The 17,220-nt window shown below is 42.6% G+C and overlaps 1 protein-coding gene across 1 annotated transcript; it reads right to left on the bottom strand.

The window, feature by feature from the left end:
• Positions 1-210: 210 nt before the first annotated feature.
• Positions 211-16,955, bottom strand: CMPK2 (cytidine/uridine monophosphate kinase 2). The gene is made up of 5 exons (XM_073625414.1): positions 16,208-16,955; positions 12,115-12,226; positions 7,150-7,351; positions 3,858-4,091; positions 211-670 (listed from the first exon to the last, which is right to left on the bottom strand). The coding sequence occupies exons 1-5, from the start codon at positions 16,874-16,876 to the stop codon at positions 550-552; spliced, it is 1,338 nt and encodes a 445-aa protein (XP_073481515.1). The 5' UTR covers positions 16,877-16,955; the 3' UTR covers positions 211-549.
• Positions 16,956-17,220: the final 265 nt, after the last annotated feature.

Here is a 17,220-nt window from a genome sequence, read left to right as displayed (position 1 = left end):
GTTCATTGACTAATACATTTGACCTCCTTCTAACCAGCATTATACCCCCTTCTAACCTGATCAATCTGTTTTTGTGTTCACATTGACTTTTATGGAAGAGAAGCAGTTCTCATGCAAACAAAATCCTGCCAACACATATGTCAAGGAGGCAACATATAGAAGTTTTTGTCTAGAGTTCACCTGTTACAAGTTATTTCACTATAAGGTGTGTCACAATCGTAAAAAAAAAATTTATTTGGAAAATCAACCTTTGAGTACAAATAAAAAAACAAACCAATCTAGAACATGAAATTGCTACAGTTTCTGTTTTATAGTACATAGTAAAATGCTTACCAGTTATTACAATTATTGTTTAATTTAATTTGGATCATTAGGGTTATGTGGTACATTATCTGAAAAACTGCATTTTTGTTAAGGGTACCTGTCATCTAAATAACAGATAAAGAACATTAGCATTGAATGCCATATTGGTATTATAGACTAGACTTCTTTAGATCGGGTGTTCAAACATCTTCATAGAATCCTGGTTTATCCTTTAGAAAGGCGTACCTAGATATCACAGTGTCTCTTTATGATGGATAATGTGTTTTTTAATACAGCTTCCCTTGAAGCACCGGCATCAATAACTACACATCCTGGATTCTCCATTCTTCTGTATGCTTCTTCAACTCTATAAGATAATTGTTGAAAGTAAGTTGAAAAAGTCAAAATGGAAATAGTGGGGACACAGTACTCATTAATACTGGCTTAACCTGCCCACCTGAAACAGTTCCAAGCAATAAATCACCGTGCAGATCTATTTGTTATCTGCTTACCATTTGAGCCCAGTCAAAATTCCTAAACACTGATGAAGAGGGAAGTCTGTTCGGATCCAAAATACATTGGATTTTAATTTGCTATGAACTCATTTGATCATAAAAATTTGGAGTCTTGGACGTTTGGCTGTATGTGCAGGAAATAAAAAACAATTCCATTCAAAATGAGAAAAAAATTTTTGTAACGAGATAACTCCACCAATATAGAAGCACAAAAAAAAGTAGTAGTAGTGGGGTGATTTAAGTGGCACAAGGCTCTTTTTGAGAGTTTTGGGTGTTCTTATTCTTTCTGGTGTGTTTTTCATTTAAAATAAATTACAGATCAAAGCAGGAGATTGGACCCACCTACAATGGTGTGCAGACCTGGGAGCTAAACGTAGAAATCTGTCTACAGAAGTCCCCAAGAAAGCTCCAGTGTCAACCAACAGCTGAAATATCTTTTGGGGTGGACTAACCCTTTACAAAAAGAGCTAGAATCATAGCCAGTCTCTAAGTGCCAGCTGTTCATTTAAAGCTGAACTCTAGGCAGATGTTACCCTACGTTCACACCCATGCGGTTTTTAGTGCATTTTGCAGTTTGCAGAAACGCACTACAGTCCATTTAACACGTCTTCCTATGGTACACGTTCACATCTATGCATTTTTCAGCTGGTGCGCTTTTGGAAAGAGTCAGGGACTTTTTTCCCACAGCAGATTGCATTTTACGTGTAATAGACTTCAATAGAGCTGCATTAGAAATGCAAGAGTTGCGCTATGATGCGTTTTTTTTATGTGTTTTGCTGTTTTTTCCCACTTTAACACACTGTGTATAGATCCTTGATAAAGAGTGGGCCAGAAAGCCAGCCGCTGCGTCCTTAACAACCGATGAGTCATCAGCTGTCAGCCGACAAAAGAAAAAAAATTGGATAAAAAACAGCGTAGGGTCCCCCCCAAATCCATAGCAGGGCCATTGGGTCTGATATGGATTTGGAGGGGAACTCCATGCCCAAAAAAAAAAAAAAGGCGTGGGGTGCCCCCTAAAATCCATACCAGACCCCTGTGACATCATCGACCAGTGCATGCTGGGTCACCGGTGTCACAGGGGGGCGGTGTCACCAGGTGACGTCGCCGGGTGGTCCTGCCCCATATCTGTTTCAAAAATGTCACCCCAAGGGGCAGGCAGACCGTGGAAGCATTTGTTGTGAGCCAAGCTTCTTTTTTTTTGTTTATTTGCAAGTCCAGCGATGGCGGCGGGCGCTGTGATTGACGATGGATCTACATTGTTTTTTATTTTTTTAATAAAGGACTTGTTAAAAACTCTTGTACTGTCTCTATTCACTTTTACACTTTTTTGGTTAATGGGTAGGGGTACTATGTAAAGGGGGCTTCCAGGTTCCAATAAGCCCCCTGCCTGCAGACCCCCACAACCTTGGGCAGGGGTTCAACATGACGACTAGGTGGGGGTGGGGGGGGGGCAGACCAAACAAAATAAAATAGACGCAATGCTTTTGGACATCTACAAAGATGGTTACTTGTACTTTGTCCCATCAGCAGCTAAATAATCTTAAAAAAAGTGATACTTCTTTTTTTTAGGGTTTTATACAGTGGGGCAAAAAAGTATTTAGTCAGCCACTAATTGTGCAAGTTCTCCCACTTAAAAAGATGAGAGAGGCCTGTAATTGTCATCATAGGTATACCTCAACTATGAGAGACAAAACGTGGAAACAAATCCAGACAATCACATTGTCTGATTTTTGAAAGAATTTATTTGCAAATTATGGTGGAAAATAAGTATTTGGTCACCTACAAACAAGCAAGATTTCTGGCTCTAACAGACCTGTATTTTCTTCTTTAAGAGGCTCCTCTGTCCTCCACTCATTACCTGTATTAATGGCACCTGTTTGAACTTGTTATCAGTATAAAAGACACCTGTCCACAAACTCAAACAGTCACACTGGGGTAAAATGATCACAAGAACGGTGAGCAAAAATCCCAGAACCACACAGGGGGACCTAGTGAATGACCTGCAGAGAGCTGGGACCAACGTAACAAAGGCTACCATCAGTAACACACTACGCCGCCAGGGACTCAGATCCTGCAGTGCCAGACATGTCCCCCTGCTTAAGCCAGTACATGTCCGGGCCTGTCTGAGGTTTGCTAGAGAGCATTTGGATGATCCAGAAGAGGATTGGGAGAATGTCATATGGTCAGATGAAACCAAAGTAGAACTGTTTGGTAGAAACACAACTCGTCGTGTTTGGAGGAGAGAGAATGCTGAGTTGCAACCAAAGAACACCATACCTACTGTGAAGCATGGGGGTGGCAACATCATGCTTTGGGGTTGTTTCTCTGCAAAGGGAACAGGACGACTGATCCATGTACATGAAAGAATGAATGGGGCCATGTATCGTGAGATTTTGAGTGCAAACCTCCTCCCATCAGCAAGGGCATTGAAGATGATACGTGTCTGGATCTTTCAGCATGACAATGATACCAAACACACTGCCCGGGCAACGAAGGAGTGGCTTCGTAAGAAGCATTCCAAGGTCCTGGAGTGGCCTAGCCAGTCTCCAGATCTCAACCCCATAGAAAACCTTTGGAGGGAGTTTAAAGTCCGTGTTGCCCAGCAACAGCCTCAAAACATCACTGCTCTAGAGGAGATCTGCATGGAGGAATGGGCCAACATACCAGCAACAGTGTGTGACAACCTTGTGAAGACTTACAGAAAACGTTTAATCTCTGTCATTGCCAACAAAGCATATATAACAAAGTACTGAGATGAACTTTTGATATTGACAAAATACTTATTTTCCACCATAATTTGCAAATAATTCCTTTCCAAATCAGACAATGTGATTGTCTGGATTTGTTTCCACATTTTGTCTCTCATAGTTGATGTATACCTATGATGACAATTACAGGCCTCTCTCATCTTTTTAAGTGGGAGAACTTGCACAATTGGTGGCTGACTAAATACTTTTTTGCCCCACTGTATGTTCTCAAAACTCTAGCATTCTTCTAATCTGCTATAGATGGTGTTTCATTCTTCATATATGCACTTACTTCTGACGGAACATACTATTGGCCTCAAGCTCTTTTTCTTCCTGTGTTTCCTGAAGTCCCCTCTTGCGAATACGATGGATCCGCTCCTCATCACTGACAGTCAACAATATGACGAGGTCAGGTTTAAGAAGATCTTCTGGCCATTGGTAAACAACATGGTGATGGTCTGGCAGATTCTGAATGTTACCTCCGATTTCTGTGGCTATAGCATAGGCAGCAGTGCTATGCCAAAACCTAGAAGGATCATAAAGCTGAGCTGAGTATATAAACGCGATTTTGTTTCCTAAAATAACAAGTTATACTTTATATACTACAATTGAATGGCACAGAGCTGTCCCTTACCTTCTCTTCTGGGGTCCCCCGGTGGTGCTCTCTACTCCTCTTCTGCAAGTGACCCCATAGCAAGCTAGCTACTATCAAGGCACTTGTGCAGGCATTCTCCAGATCTGGGCTGTGTTTGTTGCTATAGGCCCCTTACCTTCTGAGGCCCCCCTGCGGCGCTCTTTACTCCTCCCCTTCTGCAAGTGACCCCATAGCAAGCTGGCTACTATCAAGGCACTTGTGCAGGCATTCTCCAGATGTGGGCTGTGTGTGTTGCTATAGGCCCCTTACCTTCTGAGGTCCCCCTGCGGTGCTCTTTACTCCTCCCCTTCTGCAAGTGACCCCATAGCAAGCTGGTTACTATCAAGGCACTTGTGCAGGCATTCTCCAGATCTGGACTGTGTGTGTTGCTATAGGCCCCTTACCTTCTGAGCTCCCCCTGCGGCGCTCTTTACTCCTCCCCTTCTGCAAGTGACCCCATAGCAAGCCAGCTACTATGGAGGCATCTGTGCAGGCACACTACCGAGCTGAGCCGAGTGGGTCAATAGACATACACAACGTGGCTTGGCCCTCACTCCCTCCTCACAGGATTTCATTGACAGCCAGGAGAGAAAGGCTACCCCTGTGTCCTGTGAGAAGAGAGAGTACTGATGCAGACAGGCACAGCGATGGTTTGAGAAATGGCTCAGGTAAGTATTTAGGAACATGGGGGGCAATACAACTAACGTGACATTTTTTACCCTAATTCAGGGAATGCATTAAGGTAAAAAATATCTTGATTTTAGAACCACTTTAAAGAAATGCCAATGAAACATATGTTTCTACTTAATATGTGTGGAAAATCCCACAATAAATGTCTCTTGCTTCCAGCTAGCCTGATAAGTATACAATTAAAGTGATACTAAACAGAGAAGTGTTAAGTGCCATAATTCATTCACATAAATCATATATATCATGTCACTGTATTTTTTCTTTCATCTAAGTATCTTATTCCTGCAGCGCTGTTGTGTGCTCACATGATCTTTCCCTGCTCTTTGGTATGTGCAGGGAAAGATCCTTGGGAGAGGCTTCTATTACTGCAGATGTATGCTCTCTACAGTGTGAGTTTGTGTCTGGCCAGCCCTGATTGGTGCTGTGCCAATCACATGACTAAAAAAAAAAAAAAACTGTTTCTAAAGAGCAATTCAAATTAGATTATAAATCTCAAATTACTGTTTTACAGCTCCCTATAAATCTTTATTGAATACTGATTTATATTAAAACTAAGCTTACTAGCTAAAGAACTATGAGTTATGAACTCTTGTAAGATTGAATGTCATATGGCTTAGAACACCTAGCCCTGTGTTTATATATAACCCTTTGAGGCCAAGATCCGCCTACAGTTAGTTCCCATTGGGGTGGGCGGAAATTGTTTTTTCAATTACATGACCAATAACTGATATTATTGTATCTCCTACATTCTTCAATTGTTTTTATTTATTTTTTTATTCTCACTACATAACTGTTAAATGTATGTTATTTTGTGTGTTGTGTACTGTTAAAAGAAATACCAAAATAGCTGTATTAACTACTATTGAACTGTTTATCTTAAAACTAATAATTTAAAGTAAAAAAAAAAAAAATATATAAAAAATAAAACTAAGCTTACTGTAAGTGTAATCAGTGTAATCAATCAGCATACTAAATCCCGCTTCCATAGTGTTTAGCAATAGGAGGACATGGAGGGAGAGGGAGGGAGGAAGGGGAGTGTCATTTAACACACTGTATATGCCCACATGTGTTACTCTATAGTAACGTGGGCTGCACATTTAAGAAAAAGGAGGAAATGAAGATCTTAGAAAGGAACTGAAACAGAGCATGCTCCATAGAGGACACCAGCTGGTCTACACAATCTCATCCTGAAAGTGGGGACACAGAGAGGATAGGAGAGACAGCTGAAGGCAGGATCAACCAGGTATATTTCACTCTACACAAAAAAAAGTTGCTTTAGTGGCTTTGTAAGTCTGCACACTCTGTAATATAGCATGTAATGGGAGTTTGTCTGGGTTTAAAGACACTTTAAAGTGGTGTTCCGGCCAAAATTATACTTTTTAAATTTCCCTATAATACACAAGCTTAATGTATTCTAGTAAAGTTAGTCTGTAAATTAAGGTCTGTTTTGTTAGTTTATAGCAGTAGTTTGTTATTTTCTAAACTTACAGCAGGCCGTGGCCATCTTAAGTGTGGGCATCTGAAGCCAGACTGTATTTCTTCCTGGATCTCATCCTTGCAGATCTCGCACATGCTCAGTGCAGCACAAGCAGTGTAATAGGTTTGAGGTCAGGTTTCCATAGCAACGGCAGTTTCAGAGGAAGTTGCCGCCCCTTCCCAGAAGGCATTGCAAACAGGAAATGATGCGATGGGCCACGGCCAGGGAGGAGGAAGTGAAAAATGAATACAGCAGATATACAGTAGGTGATGAGAAAAAAAAATAAAAAAATATCCAATTTGTTTACAGTGCACAGTTTAGTGAGGGATGCTGAAGAGTTATAAAAGTGGGTGGAATATTTTGTTGTATCTTTTCAATAATAGCAGAAAACTGTTCATCCTATTCCTACCAGAACTCTTCTGATCTGATCACTTCCTATCCTCTCTGACTTTGCTCAGTGTTATTAGGTAGCATTGCTTCAAGCTATGTTTTAGGACCATAGAACACCTTTCCAAAGTTATAAAGAAGAGGGGGGGGGGGTTGTTCTGTAGTCCGATTTTAAGGTGACAATTCATCTCTTCTATAGATACAATTCACTCAGTAAGAATTTTCACCCTAGGAAATGTGTTACTGAAAGGATCGCCTGGTGAAAATAAGGTGAAAAATAAGGGGGAAAAAGCCAGAAGGAGGAAATTAATACAGCCATCATATTGTAGGACTGGTAAGCTGCAATTTACCAAATTTTTGTTCTTAGGTTTAGATATTTTTTAAATATTACCCAACCTGTCCACAATCACCGGAGACACTTCAGATGCTTTTGCGATGTCCACTGCTGCAACATAGTTACTTAATGCATAGTATGCTCTTTTTATGAGTGACGTCTCGTCATCAAAGGTTTTCCTCCACCGACTAATGGAATCTGGTGGTGATCTAAGTAGTGTTGCTTTCAGATGCTGTTTCAAAGATTCTGTCAAAGTGGATTTTCCTTAGAGGAAAAGAAAACATGATTATATGTTTTTGATGATCAAATCAATACTTAAAATGGTTGTAAACCTCAGATATGAAATATGAACTAAGCATATCCCTCTATATTGTGTACTGGTCTTGTACTTGTGTAAGAGCACTAAGGGGTTGATTTACTAAAAGGAAATCCATTCTTCACTACAAGTGCACTGCAAGTACACTTGCAGTGCACTTGTAAGTGCAGTGGCTGTAGATCGCTGTAGAGCTGAAATGAGGGGAAGCTCTGCTGATTTTATCATCCAATCATGTGCAAGCTAAAATGCTGTTTTTTATTTTCCTTGCATGTCCCCCTCAGATCTACAGACTGCACTTGAAAGTGCACTTTCAAGTGCATTTGCAGTGCACTTGTAGTGCAAAGTGGATTTGCCTTTAGTAAATAACCCCCTAAGTGTCATTTCTGGCTGCTGTTCCATTTCTCTGCTATCAGCATGAATCAATTCCTGACACCAAGAGCAAAAAGGTGACAGGGGAGGGAGCTCCAGCTAATTGACAGCCTCAGTTCTATTCCTGTGCGCTGTGTGTGGAGGGGGATGTGTCCCTTCCCTCCAATCAGCTCTCAGAGCTCTCCTCATTGAGCTCTGCAGAGTGTAACTTTAGCTCTCCGTCCCCTTTTTTCTGACAGCTCACACAAGCTTTATAAATGTTGTATTTTGAATGTCTATAGAGAAGAGAAGACTGCAGATAAATAGGTCCAACTTATGTAGGAGGATGTGTTTCATCTCTGTGTATCACCTGAGGCCAGTCACATCACTGGGTATATGTGAGGGTTTACAGCCATTTTAGGATTAAAGTTAGGTTTTAAATAACTGTAATCCTAAAATAGGAAACAAAGAGAAAAGGCGCCACTTAAGTAAAGCTGTATAATTTTAATAAACAAGATGCATTAAAACAGTGGTCATCAACCCTGTCCTCAGGACCCACTAACAGGCCAGGTTTGCAAGATAACTGAAATCCATCACAGGTGATATCATTTGCTGCTCAGTGATTGCAGTATTCTAGTCTGCATCTCCCCAAGGTAATACATAAAACCTGGCCTGTTAGTGGGTCCTGAGGACAGGGTTGATGACCACTGCCTTAAAACACTCATATGGAGGTATCTGTATAACGGCATAGTGAACTCCAGTGGAACGTCAGTCTCCTGTACTAGCTGGCAACATCAGAAACTTCCTGTAGGGCCGTGTGGAGCAGAGCCGGCGTCCTGTATATCGGGTGTCTTCTGGCTTTCGGGCGGGAACCAGAGCGGGGTTTGGGGCATAGTCAGCAGGCCTAGGAAGGGGGCTGGAACGCAGCGAACGGCGAAATGACGTCACGGACGTGATGCGACTCGTTTTGAAACGCATCATCATCTTGTGTTAAAGCTTTGTGAATTGAGCCTGAGGCATCCTATGTAATGAAGCATCAAGTTGTGGCCATGGCAGCAAAAGCATAAAAACAACCTGAAGGGAGACATAACTGAAATGTGGCTGTAGCTTTAATCCTACTTAAAGTGGTTGTACACCCTGTACAACCCCTTTTACCAACAGGTAAGCCTATATTAAGGCCTACCTGTAGGTGCTTGAAATACCTCCAAAACCTCCACGGTTCAGGAGATATTTACTAAAAAGCCGAGCGTCGATGACTAAGGCGCATTTGCGATGTCATCGGCGCATGCGCACTTTAGAAAGGGCAGATCATGCCATTTCTAATAGGGGTCATGCTGTGACTGGCGGCTCCTGGGCGCATGCGCGCGAGTGACGTCACAGGACTCCAGCCAGTCACAGAGCCGTAGTTCACGGCCCCAGAAAGAAGAGGGGCGAAGATGGACGCTCCTTGCTAGTGGGGACTACGGAGACATCACGGGCTTCAGTTTCAGGTGAGTGACACATAATGGGCTCCTCTTTAAAGTTATATTAAAGTCTTGCGTTTTTATTTTTTCGTCTAAAAATAACAAACATGGTATACTTACCTGCTCTGTGCAGTGGTTTTACACAGAGCAGCCCAGATCCTCCTCTTCTTAGGTCCCTCGTCGATGCTCCTGGCCCCTCCCTCCTGCCGAGTGCCCCCACAGCAAGCAACTTGCTATGGGGCACCCGAGCTGAGCTGCTGTTCTGTGTGTCCATTCAGACACGGAGCTGCAGCTTGGCCCCACCCCCCCTCTCTCCTTATTGGCTCACTGACTTTGATTGACAGCAGCAGGAGCCAATAGCGCCCACTGTGTGTCTCAGCCAACCAAGAGAGAGTCCAGTACAGCCGAGTCAATCGTGCAACATCGCTGGATCGAGATGGAGCTCAGGTGAGTATTAAGGGGGCTGAGGGGAGCTGCGCACAGAAGATTTTTTATCTTAATGCATAGAATGCATTAAGATAACAAACCTTCTGCCTCTAGAACCATTTTAAGGTCATATAGAATTAAAATATTAGGTCCTTATAAGACTAGATGTTTAATAGGATAGCTATGCAGCTGCAAAATCCTAAACTACCCCACACGAGTGTAAGCTCTTTTAATCCAACATCTACCAATTATTTATATGCCACTTTTAACCACTTGCCGACCACGCACTGTAAATCTAGTGCGAAAGTGCGGGCCGGCTGCGCAGAATCACATATATATACCTGATGCTGCTCTTCCGGGTAGGGGGCACAGCACAAGATGATCAGTGGGTGCCGGACAATGGATGTCCACTGGCACCCGCTGATCGGCCAGGAGAAAGACAGAACAGAGCTCTGCCTATGTAACTAAGACAGAGCTCTGTCCTGTCAGTGGGGATGTGCTGGATTTTGTTTCCCTGCAAATTGGGATTTTTTTTACCAAAAAATATGTAGAATACATATTGGTCTAAATTTATGGAGATATTAAATTGTTTTAATTTTTTTTTTATTGGGTATGTTTTATAGCAGAAAGTAAAAAATATTTTTTTTTTTTTCAAAATTTTTCAAATTTGTTTATTGCGCAAAAAATAAAAAAAAACCCAGTGATGATCAAATACCACCAAAAGAAAGCTCCATTTGTGGGGAAAAAAAATTACATAAATTTCATTTATGTACAGCATTGCATGACCGCGCAATTGTCAGTTAAACTAACGCAGTGTTTCTCAACTCCAGTCCTGAATTCGCCCCAACAGGTCATGTTTTCAGGATTTTCCTCAGATGAAACGGCTCTGGTAATTACTAAGGCATTGAAACTGATCAAATCACCTGTGCAAAATAATGGAAATCCTGAAAACATGACCTGTTGGGGCGCATTGAAACTGGAGTTGAGAAACACTGAACTCAAGCAGTGCCGTATAGAAAAAAATGGCCTGGTCATGAAGGGGGTAAATCTTCCCAAGGTCAAGTGGTTAAGATACCCCAAAGGTCCGTCCATCTGTCTGTCTGTCCGTCTGTCTGTCTTTCCTGAGCGGTGGTCAGCCCGACCTGGCTTTGTCCTGGGAGCTGGACGGGAAGTTTCCATACCACTGATGGAACACAGCACTGTATACTGTGCATAGCTGATGCTAAATAAAGTTTATACAGTGCTGATAGCAAGGCTCATCTATTTTTTTTTTGGATAATCTAACTTCAAACCTGGAGCTCCGCTTTAACTTAGTAGGTCACAGACAGAAATCAAAACCCAACAAAAATACAAACTATTCTCTACCCTTTTCAAAACCATAGAATGTTTTGGATAAAATTCTAAAAAAAATGAACTCCTTCCACAAGCTCCTCTCCTCTGCTAAAATTAACTTTCACTGCACACTGTGAGCTTCTCATAGTGTGCATTAAAAGCTGTAGCTGGAGTCAGTTACAGCACACCTTTTTTTCTTGGCTTCAGGAAGTCTGGCATCATCTAGCTCTTTCCTCCCCAGCCTGCCCTCCCACCCATTTTATGAATTTGATTTATTTATTTATATTTTATTTATTACAGGTACTTATATAGCGCTGTCAATTTTACACAGTGTTGTACACATTTATTATACATTCACATGTTTACATGAGAGTTTCCTCCCACACTTCAAAGACATGCTGCTAGGTTAATTGTCTCCTGTCTTAATTGGCCTAGTACTGTATGTGTATATATGAATGTGAGTTAGGGACCAGTTCTTTCAATCATGAAGGCTCAGCATCACATGTGGGCGTTACCAAAGGCATGCTGCTGTTTTTAGAAAACTATGTAGAGCCCCTCCCACCAGCCATGATCTGCACGCTTTGCCTAAAGAAACATAGAGACCCAGTGACATTACCGAATCTAAAATAAAGTACGTGAAGTAAGTAAAATAAGTAAAAATAGAAAGGTTTTATTTTAAAACTTTGTTATTGTGTTAATAAAGGAGGAAGCAATGAACCACGGAATGAACTTCAGCTTTAGGTCCTGTTTACACCAAAACGCGGTGCAAGAAACCTGCGTTCTATGCACGTTTCCTGCACCGTGCTTAAAGCACACTGCATTTGTGATCTGCAGCAGGTGTCAATTCAAAGCTAACAACACCCCAGATGCAGGTCATAAGCTCAGTGCATTTGCCTGCATCGGATAGCCTGGTACAAAAGTACTATGCAATCCGGTTGCAGTGTGTTTTATAAAGTAGTGCATGCACTACTCATGGTGCGGTGCAGTGCGATTTCAACCTATTCAAATGAATGGACTATAAATGCACTGCACTCAAATCGCAGAGGAACTCACTCCTGCTCCAGTGCAATTCCTGGTGTGAACCAGCCATTAAACAATACATAGTTACACTTTCTGTTTTATGTACTCCCATTGTGTCATACCTGTAGCATCAAGCCCTTCTATTACAATGACAGGATGGGATCCTTTTTCTGGAATGTTACCCAAATCCATACATTTTAAAAGTTTTTCCGCTTCTGGGATCACTTTGGCACTCTACAAAAAAAAAAAATACATATTTGTTAATTTTTTTCTATTCATTTATTTTTTTTATATTTATATGAAGTGGTTGTCACGGACCGCTTCCCATACTTAGCTAAGTGCTTCCGTCAGTACACTGCTTCCTCCAGTCTGGACCTTATATCAGATAATATCAGGTAATACAGCCACATATTGTACCAAGAACCAGGCGAGACTAGCTCAGTTACTAACTGGAACATGGAATGTTTTATTGGACAAGAATACAGGCTTTTTATACACTTGAAAAGTATGTTAGTCCCCCACAGACCCAATAACCCAAATATTTACCCAAAACATCACACAATGGGTTAGATAACGAGGTAGGGCTGACTCATGGCTACTCCCCCCTCCTCTAGCAACTACTAGCTGATAATGATATAATTAACATGCTAATTAACGCATTACTTAAACCAGCCCAGGTGAACAAACTGCCCAGCAACAGGGTAAAGCAGAGTACATTATACATTATCCTAGGTATAAGCACAGAACACCTTATTAAACAGACAATAGCAGGAGACCCCAGTAGCAGACTGTTCGGCACCTACACTGGAGAGATCAATGTGACCAGTTCTTTCCATGAACATGTATAGTTAAGAATCAAACAAACCAGTAATAGTCTTTATATATTTCCTGGGAGATATTGTGGATAAATATTACTGTCCCATCTGAAGTATTCCAAACCACATTCTCAGTATCCATTAAGTGGTGGTCCATCATTAGAGAATGATCTGCTCTCTCCCTGGGCTATAGTCAGTGGGTAAGAGGCTTGCTCTCAGTCCTCTCCAGAAGCACCTATTTAGGTTAGGCCTGTCACAGTGGTTCTAGAGGCAAAACGTTTTTTTTTTACCTTATTGAATTCTCTGTATTAAAGTAAAAAAAAGCTTTCACCACCCCCCCAGCCCCTCCCAAAAAACACTTACCTGAGTCCATTCTCGATCCAACACTGTCCTGTCTACAGCAGCTCTTCTCTACTCTGTCACAAGCTTGGTTTAAAACAGTGGGAGCCATTGGCACATATCCTGTGAGGAGGGAGTGAGGAGGCCTGAGCCGTGCTGCGTGTGTCTATAGACGCACACAGCTTGGCACGGTAACGCCCCCCCCCACTGCACGTCTGCCTCCACATGCTATGGGGACAGACACAGAAGAGGAGAAGCCAGGAGCTCCGGTGGGGGACCCCAGAAGAGGAGGTTCGGGGCCACTCTGTGCAATACTATTGCACACAGCAAGTGGGCAGGTAAGTATAACATGTTTGTTATTCTAATTTAGAACAAAAAAAACTTTACAATCACTGTATTATATAGGAACAGTAATACATATTTACCTTATATCTCTATTATAGTGGTTCTAAAGGCTAAAGATTTTTTTATCTTAATGCATTCATTGCAAGGTAAAAAAAAGCTTCTATAATCAGCCCCCCCCCCCCCCCCCCCAAATACTCACCTGATCCGGATCTCAATCTAATGCTGTGCCCCAGAGAAGCAGTGCTGCTCTCTCTCCTCAATGTCTCAGAGACAGAATGGTATGAGTAAGCATCTGTGGATGTGAAACGCGTTAACTATTTGATCCCCATTGTGTCCACTTTTGTATTTGTCTACGATTTTGGATTTTATCTATATTCAATAAAGATGCTTTTTCATGGAGTGCGGCAGTCCAGGACTTTCCTATTTCCACTGCCTTGCACCTAGCCAGCACCCAACTTTGTTCAGTAGGGCGGCAGTATCTATGAACAGCATTTCTCCTTCACAGAATGGCTCCCGCCACCAAATCCGGTGAGGAGCAAGCAGGGGGCAGAGCATAGCCACGCTACGTAAGTTTATAGACACACACAGCCCGGTTTGGGAGTGAGCCGGCAACGTCTGTGCCCATAGAAAGCAGCTTGCTATGGGGGCTGACAGAGAAGAGGAGGAGCAGACAGCGTTGAAGAGGGACACCAGAAGAGAAGGTTTTGCACAGAGCAGACAAGTATAACATGTTTGTTACTTACAAAAAAAATTGCCTTTAGTAATGCGTCAAGTTCTCCACCTTGATACAGTATGTCAACTCCCATCATCCCACAACATCTTTTTTTTTTTTTTTTTTTACCAAGTAAGAGGGATGCCATTATTACACCGCCGAACTGCCAAAATATAGTTTAAAGCTGAAGTTTGGATTCCATTAGATTGAATTGTTCGGATTTGGTAAATCCGAAATCGTACAGTCAGACTCTAACGTGTATGGTTAGCTTAAAGTGATTAAGTAAACCTCAGATATGAAATATGAGCATATCCCTCTATAGTGTGTACTTGCCTCAAATAAGAGTACTAAGTGTGATTTCTGTCTGCTGCTTTATTCCTCTGCTATCTGCATGAGTCACTTCTGACAAGTTTTCCTGACACCAAGAGGAAAAAGGTGACAGGGGAGGGACCTCCAGCAGTCTCAGCTCTGTTCCTGTGTGCTGTGTGAAGGGGGGGGGTGTCCCTTCCATCCAATCAGCTCTCAGAGCTCTCCTTACTGAGCTCTGCAGTGTGTAACTTCAACTCTCTGCCTCTTTTTTTGACAGCTTAGATAAGCTTTATAAATCCTGGGCTTTGAATGGATGTAGAGAAGAGAAGACGCTGATAAACAGGTACAACTTATGTAGGATGATTTGATTCATCTCTGTGTATCACCTGAGGCCAGTCACTTCACTGGGTAAATGTGAGGGTTTAAACCACTTTAAGGCTTCATTCAAAACGAAACGTCCTGTGAATGTGCAAAAAAACATGTTGTGCTTGTGGTGTCATTTTTTTGTTAATAGCACCCCAAATGCACAAAAATGCACTGTTAAACACTGCGAAGTTCAATGCTCTAAAGGTACATGAGCTTGTTTGGTGAATCAGATGAACGGGCTGCCCTATGTGTGCAGTACAAAATAAAGCATGAAAAAACAACTCAATCAAGTGACGTTTAGACGCAAGTAGAGGAGAGCCAATCAGCTGCTCCTCTGACAGGGGGAGTCTGTGCTGATTGATTATTAGCGCAGCCCCCCCCCCCCCCCCCCCCCCGAGGATGCCCACACTGGACCACCAGGGATGCCACTAGGACCACCAGGGATGTCACCACCAGGTATGCCACCCTAGACCACCAGGGATGCCAATCAGTGCCCACAATGGATGCCAATCAGTGCCCACAATGGGCATCACTGATTGGCAGGCATTATTGTTTGGCACTTATTGGCATCCAACCATACAATCAATGTTCATCAGTGTCACCTATCTGTGCCTATCCATGCCACCTATCAGTGCCCACCCATGCCGCCTATCAGTGCCCATCCGTGCTGCCTATCAGTGCCCATCCATGCCGCCTTTCAAAGCCCATCAGTGCCACCTATGTGTACCCATCAGTGCTGCATATCAGTGCCACCTATCAGTGCCGCCTATCAGTGCTCCATCAGTGCCGCATATTAGTGCCCATCATCAGTGCCCATCAGTGCCATCTCATCGGTGCCACCTCATTGGTGCCCATCAGTGCCGCCTTATCAGTGCCCGTCAGTGAAGGAGAAAACATACTTATTTACAAAGTTTTGTAACAGAGACAAAACAAAAATTTTTTGTTTTTTAATTTTCGGTCTTTTTTTAATTTGTTTAGCAGAAAATAAAAATCCCAGAGGTGATCAAATACCACCAAAAGAAAGCTCTATTTGTGTGAACAAAATGATAAAAATGTCATTTGGGTAAAGTGTAGCATGACGGCACAATTGTCATTCAAAGTGCGACAGCGCTGAAAGCTGAAAATTGATCTGGGCAGGAAGGTGTATAAGTGCCCGGTATTGAAGTGGTTAAAAACCCAAGTCGGGCAGTGTGTGTATAGAAATATGTGAGTGTCAGCATGAATCTGATTGTGTGTGATACTAAATCATGTCTTCTCTGCACCCCCTATGCAATGGCAGTCCAAAGAGACAATAAAATAACATGGAATACCTTATATTGTAGATCTCACCTCATGTAGCACAGACAGTACATCTTGCAGGGAGGAATAAACAGCAGAGCCTCTGAGAATTTCCACAAATGGAGATGGCATTGGACCATTCACTGCCACTACCTCTGACCTGTCCATCTCCTTCACTTGTCCATTGACTTCCCAGCGGCTCTGCCAGACCCGGCCCTCTTCTTCTGTATAGGTGCACAGCTGGATGTCCTGCTGGTTCTCCCTCAGTAGACCCTCCAATTTATTCTGTAAGTCATGGTGATGCTGCGAATCCAGAATTAGGAACCCTCTCTGCAGAGACCCATGAAGGTTATCAGGAATGTACGAGAGGAGTTTTACAACCTGAATCCCAGGCACTATGGCAGTCAGTTCTTTTCCCATTGACTTCTGTAGCCTCGCTGCTTGCACCCGTTGGCTTGTAGTTACACACAATGAATGAGCATACCCCCCCTGTGCTAGGAATGGCCAGACATTGGAGGTCCCTGAGGACACTGGGCTTACATTGTCCTTCAAAGTGAAATAGAAGGGAGACTTACAGGCAGATTCCACAGCATACATTTGGGATTTTACTCTGTGCTGACAGGCAGCACTGGCCATCCTTGTGCAGGTTCTCAGCATAGACCTGGTGTGTAGATAGAGCTGGAGGCAGACAATGGGAAAGGTTTTACAGCCTGCCATCATTCTGGGGAAACGGAAACAGCAGCAGCTTGTTATGGTATTGCTGCGAAGAATAGAAAGCGAAACCAGGAGCTCAGAGGAGAATAGAAACGTAACCATATTGCAGCCTATTTACAGTTTCTGTTTCCTAGGGAGGTCACGGAGAAGGAATGTTATCAGGAGGAAAGACACATGATACAGCTCAGCTCTGTACATAGAAACAAACTGCTTACGTGCGTGCGTAGTTATGTAACTCTATAGAAAACTGGAGGCGACATTTAAAGGAGCATTAACCACTTCCCACCCAGGCCAATTCTGACATTTCTCTCCTACATGTAAATATCATAATTTATTTGATAGAAAATTAC

The sequence above is a fragment of the Aquarana catesbeiana genome, linkage group LG04 (genome assembly GCF_042186555.1).
Source record: "Aquarana catesbeiana isolate 2022-GZ linkage group LG04, ASM4218655v1, whole genome shotgun sequence".
NCBI lineage: Eukaryota > Metazoa > Chordata > Amphibia > Anura > Ranidae > Aquarana > Aquarana catesbeiana.
This window is presented reverse-complemented; position numbering and strand designations above follow the sequence as displayed.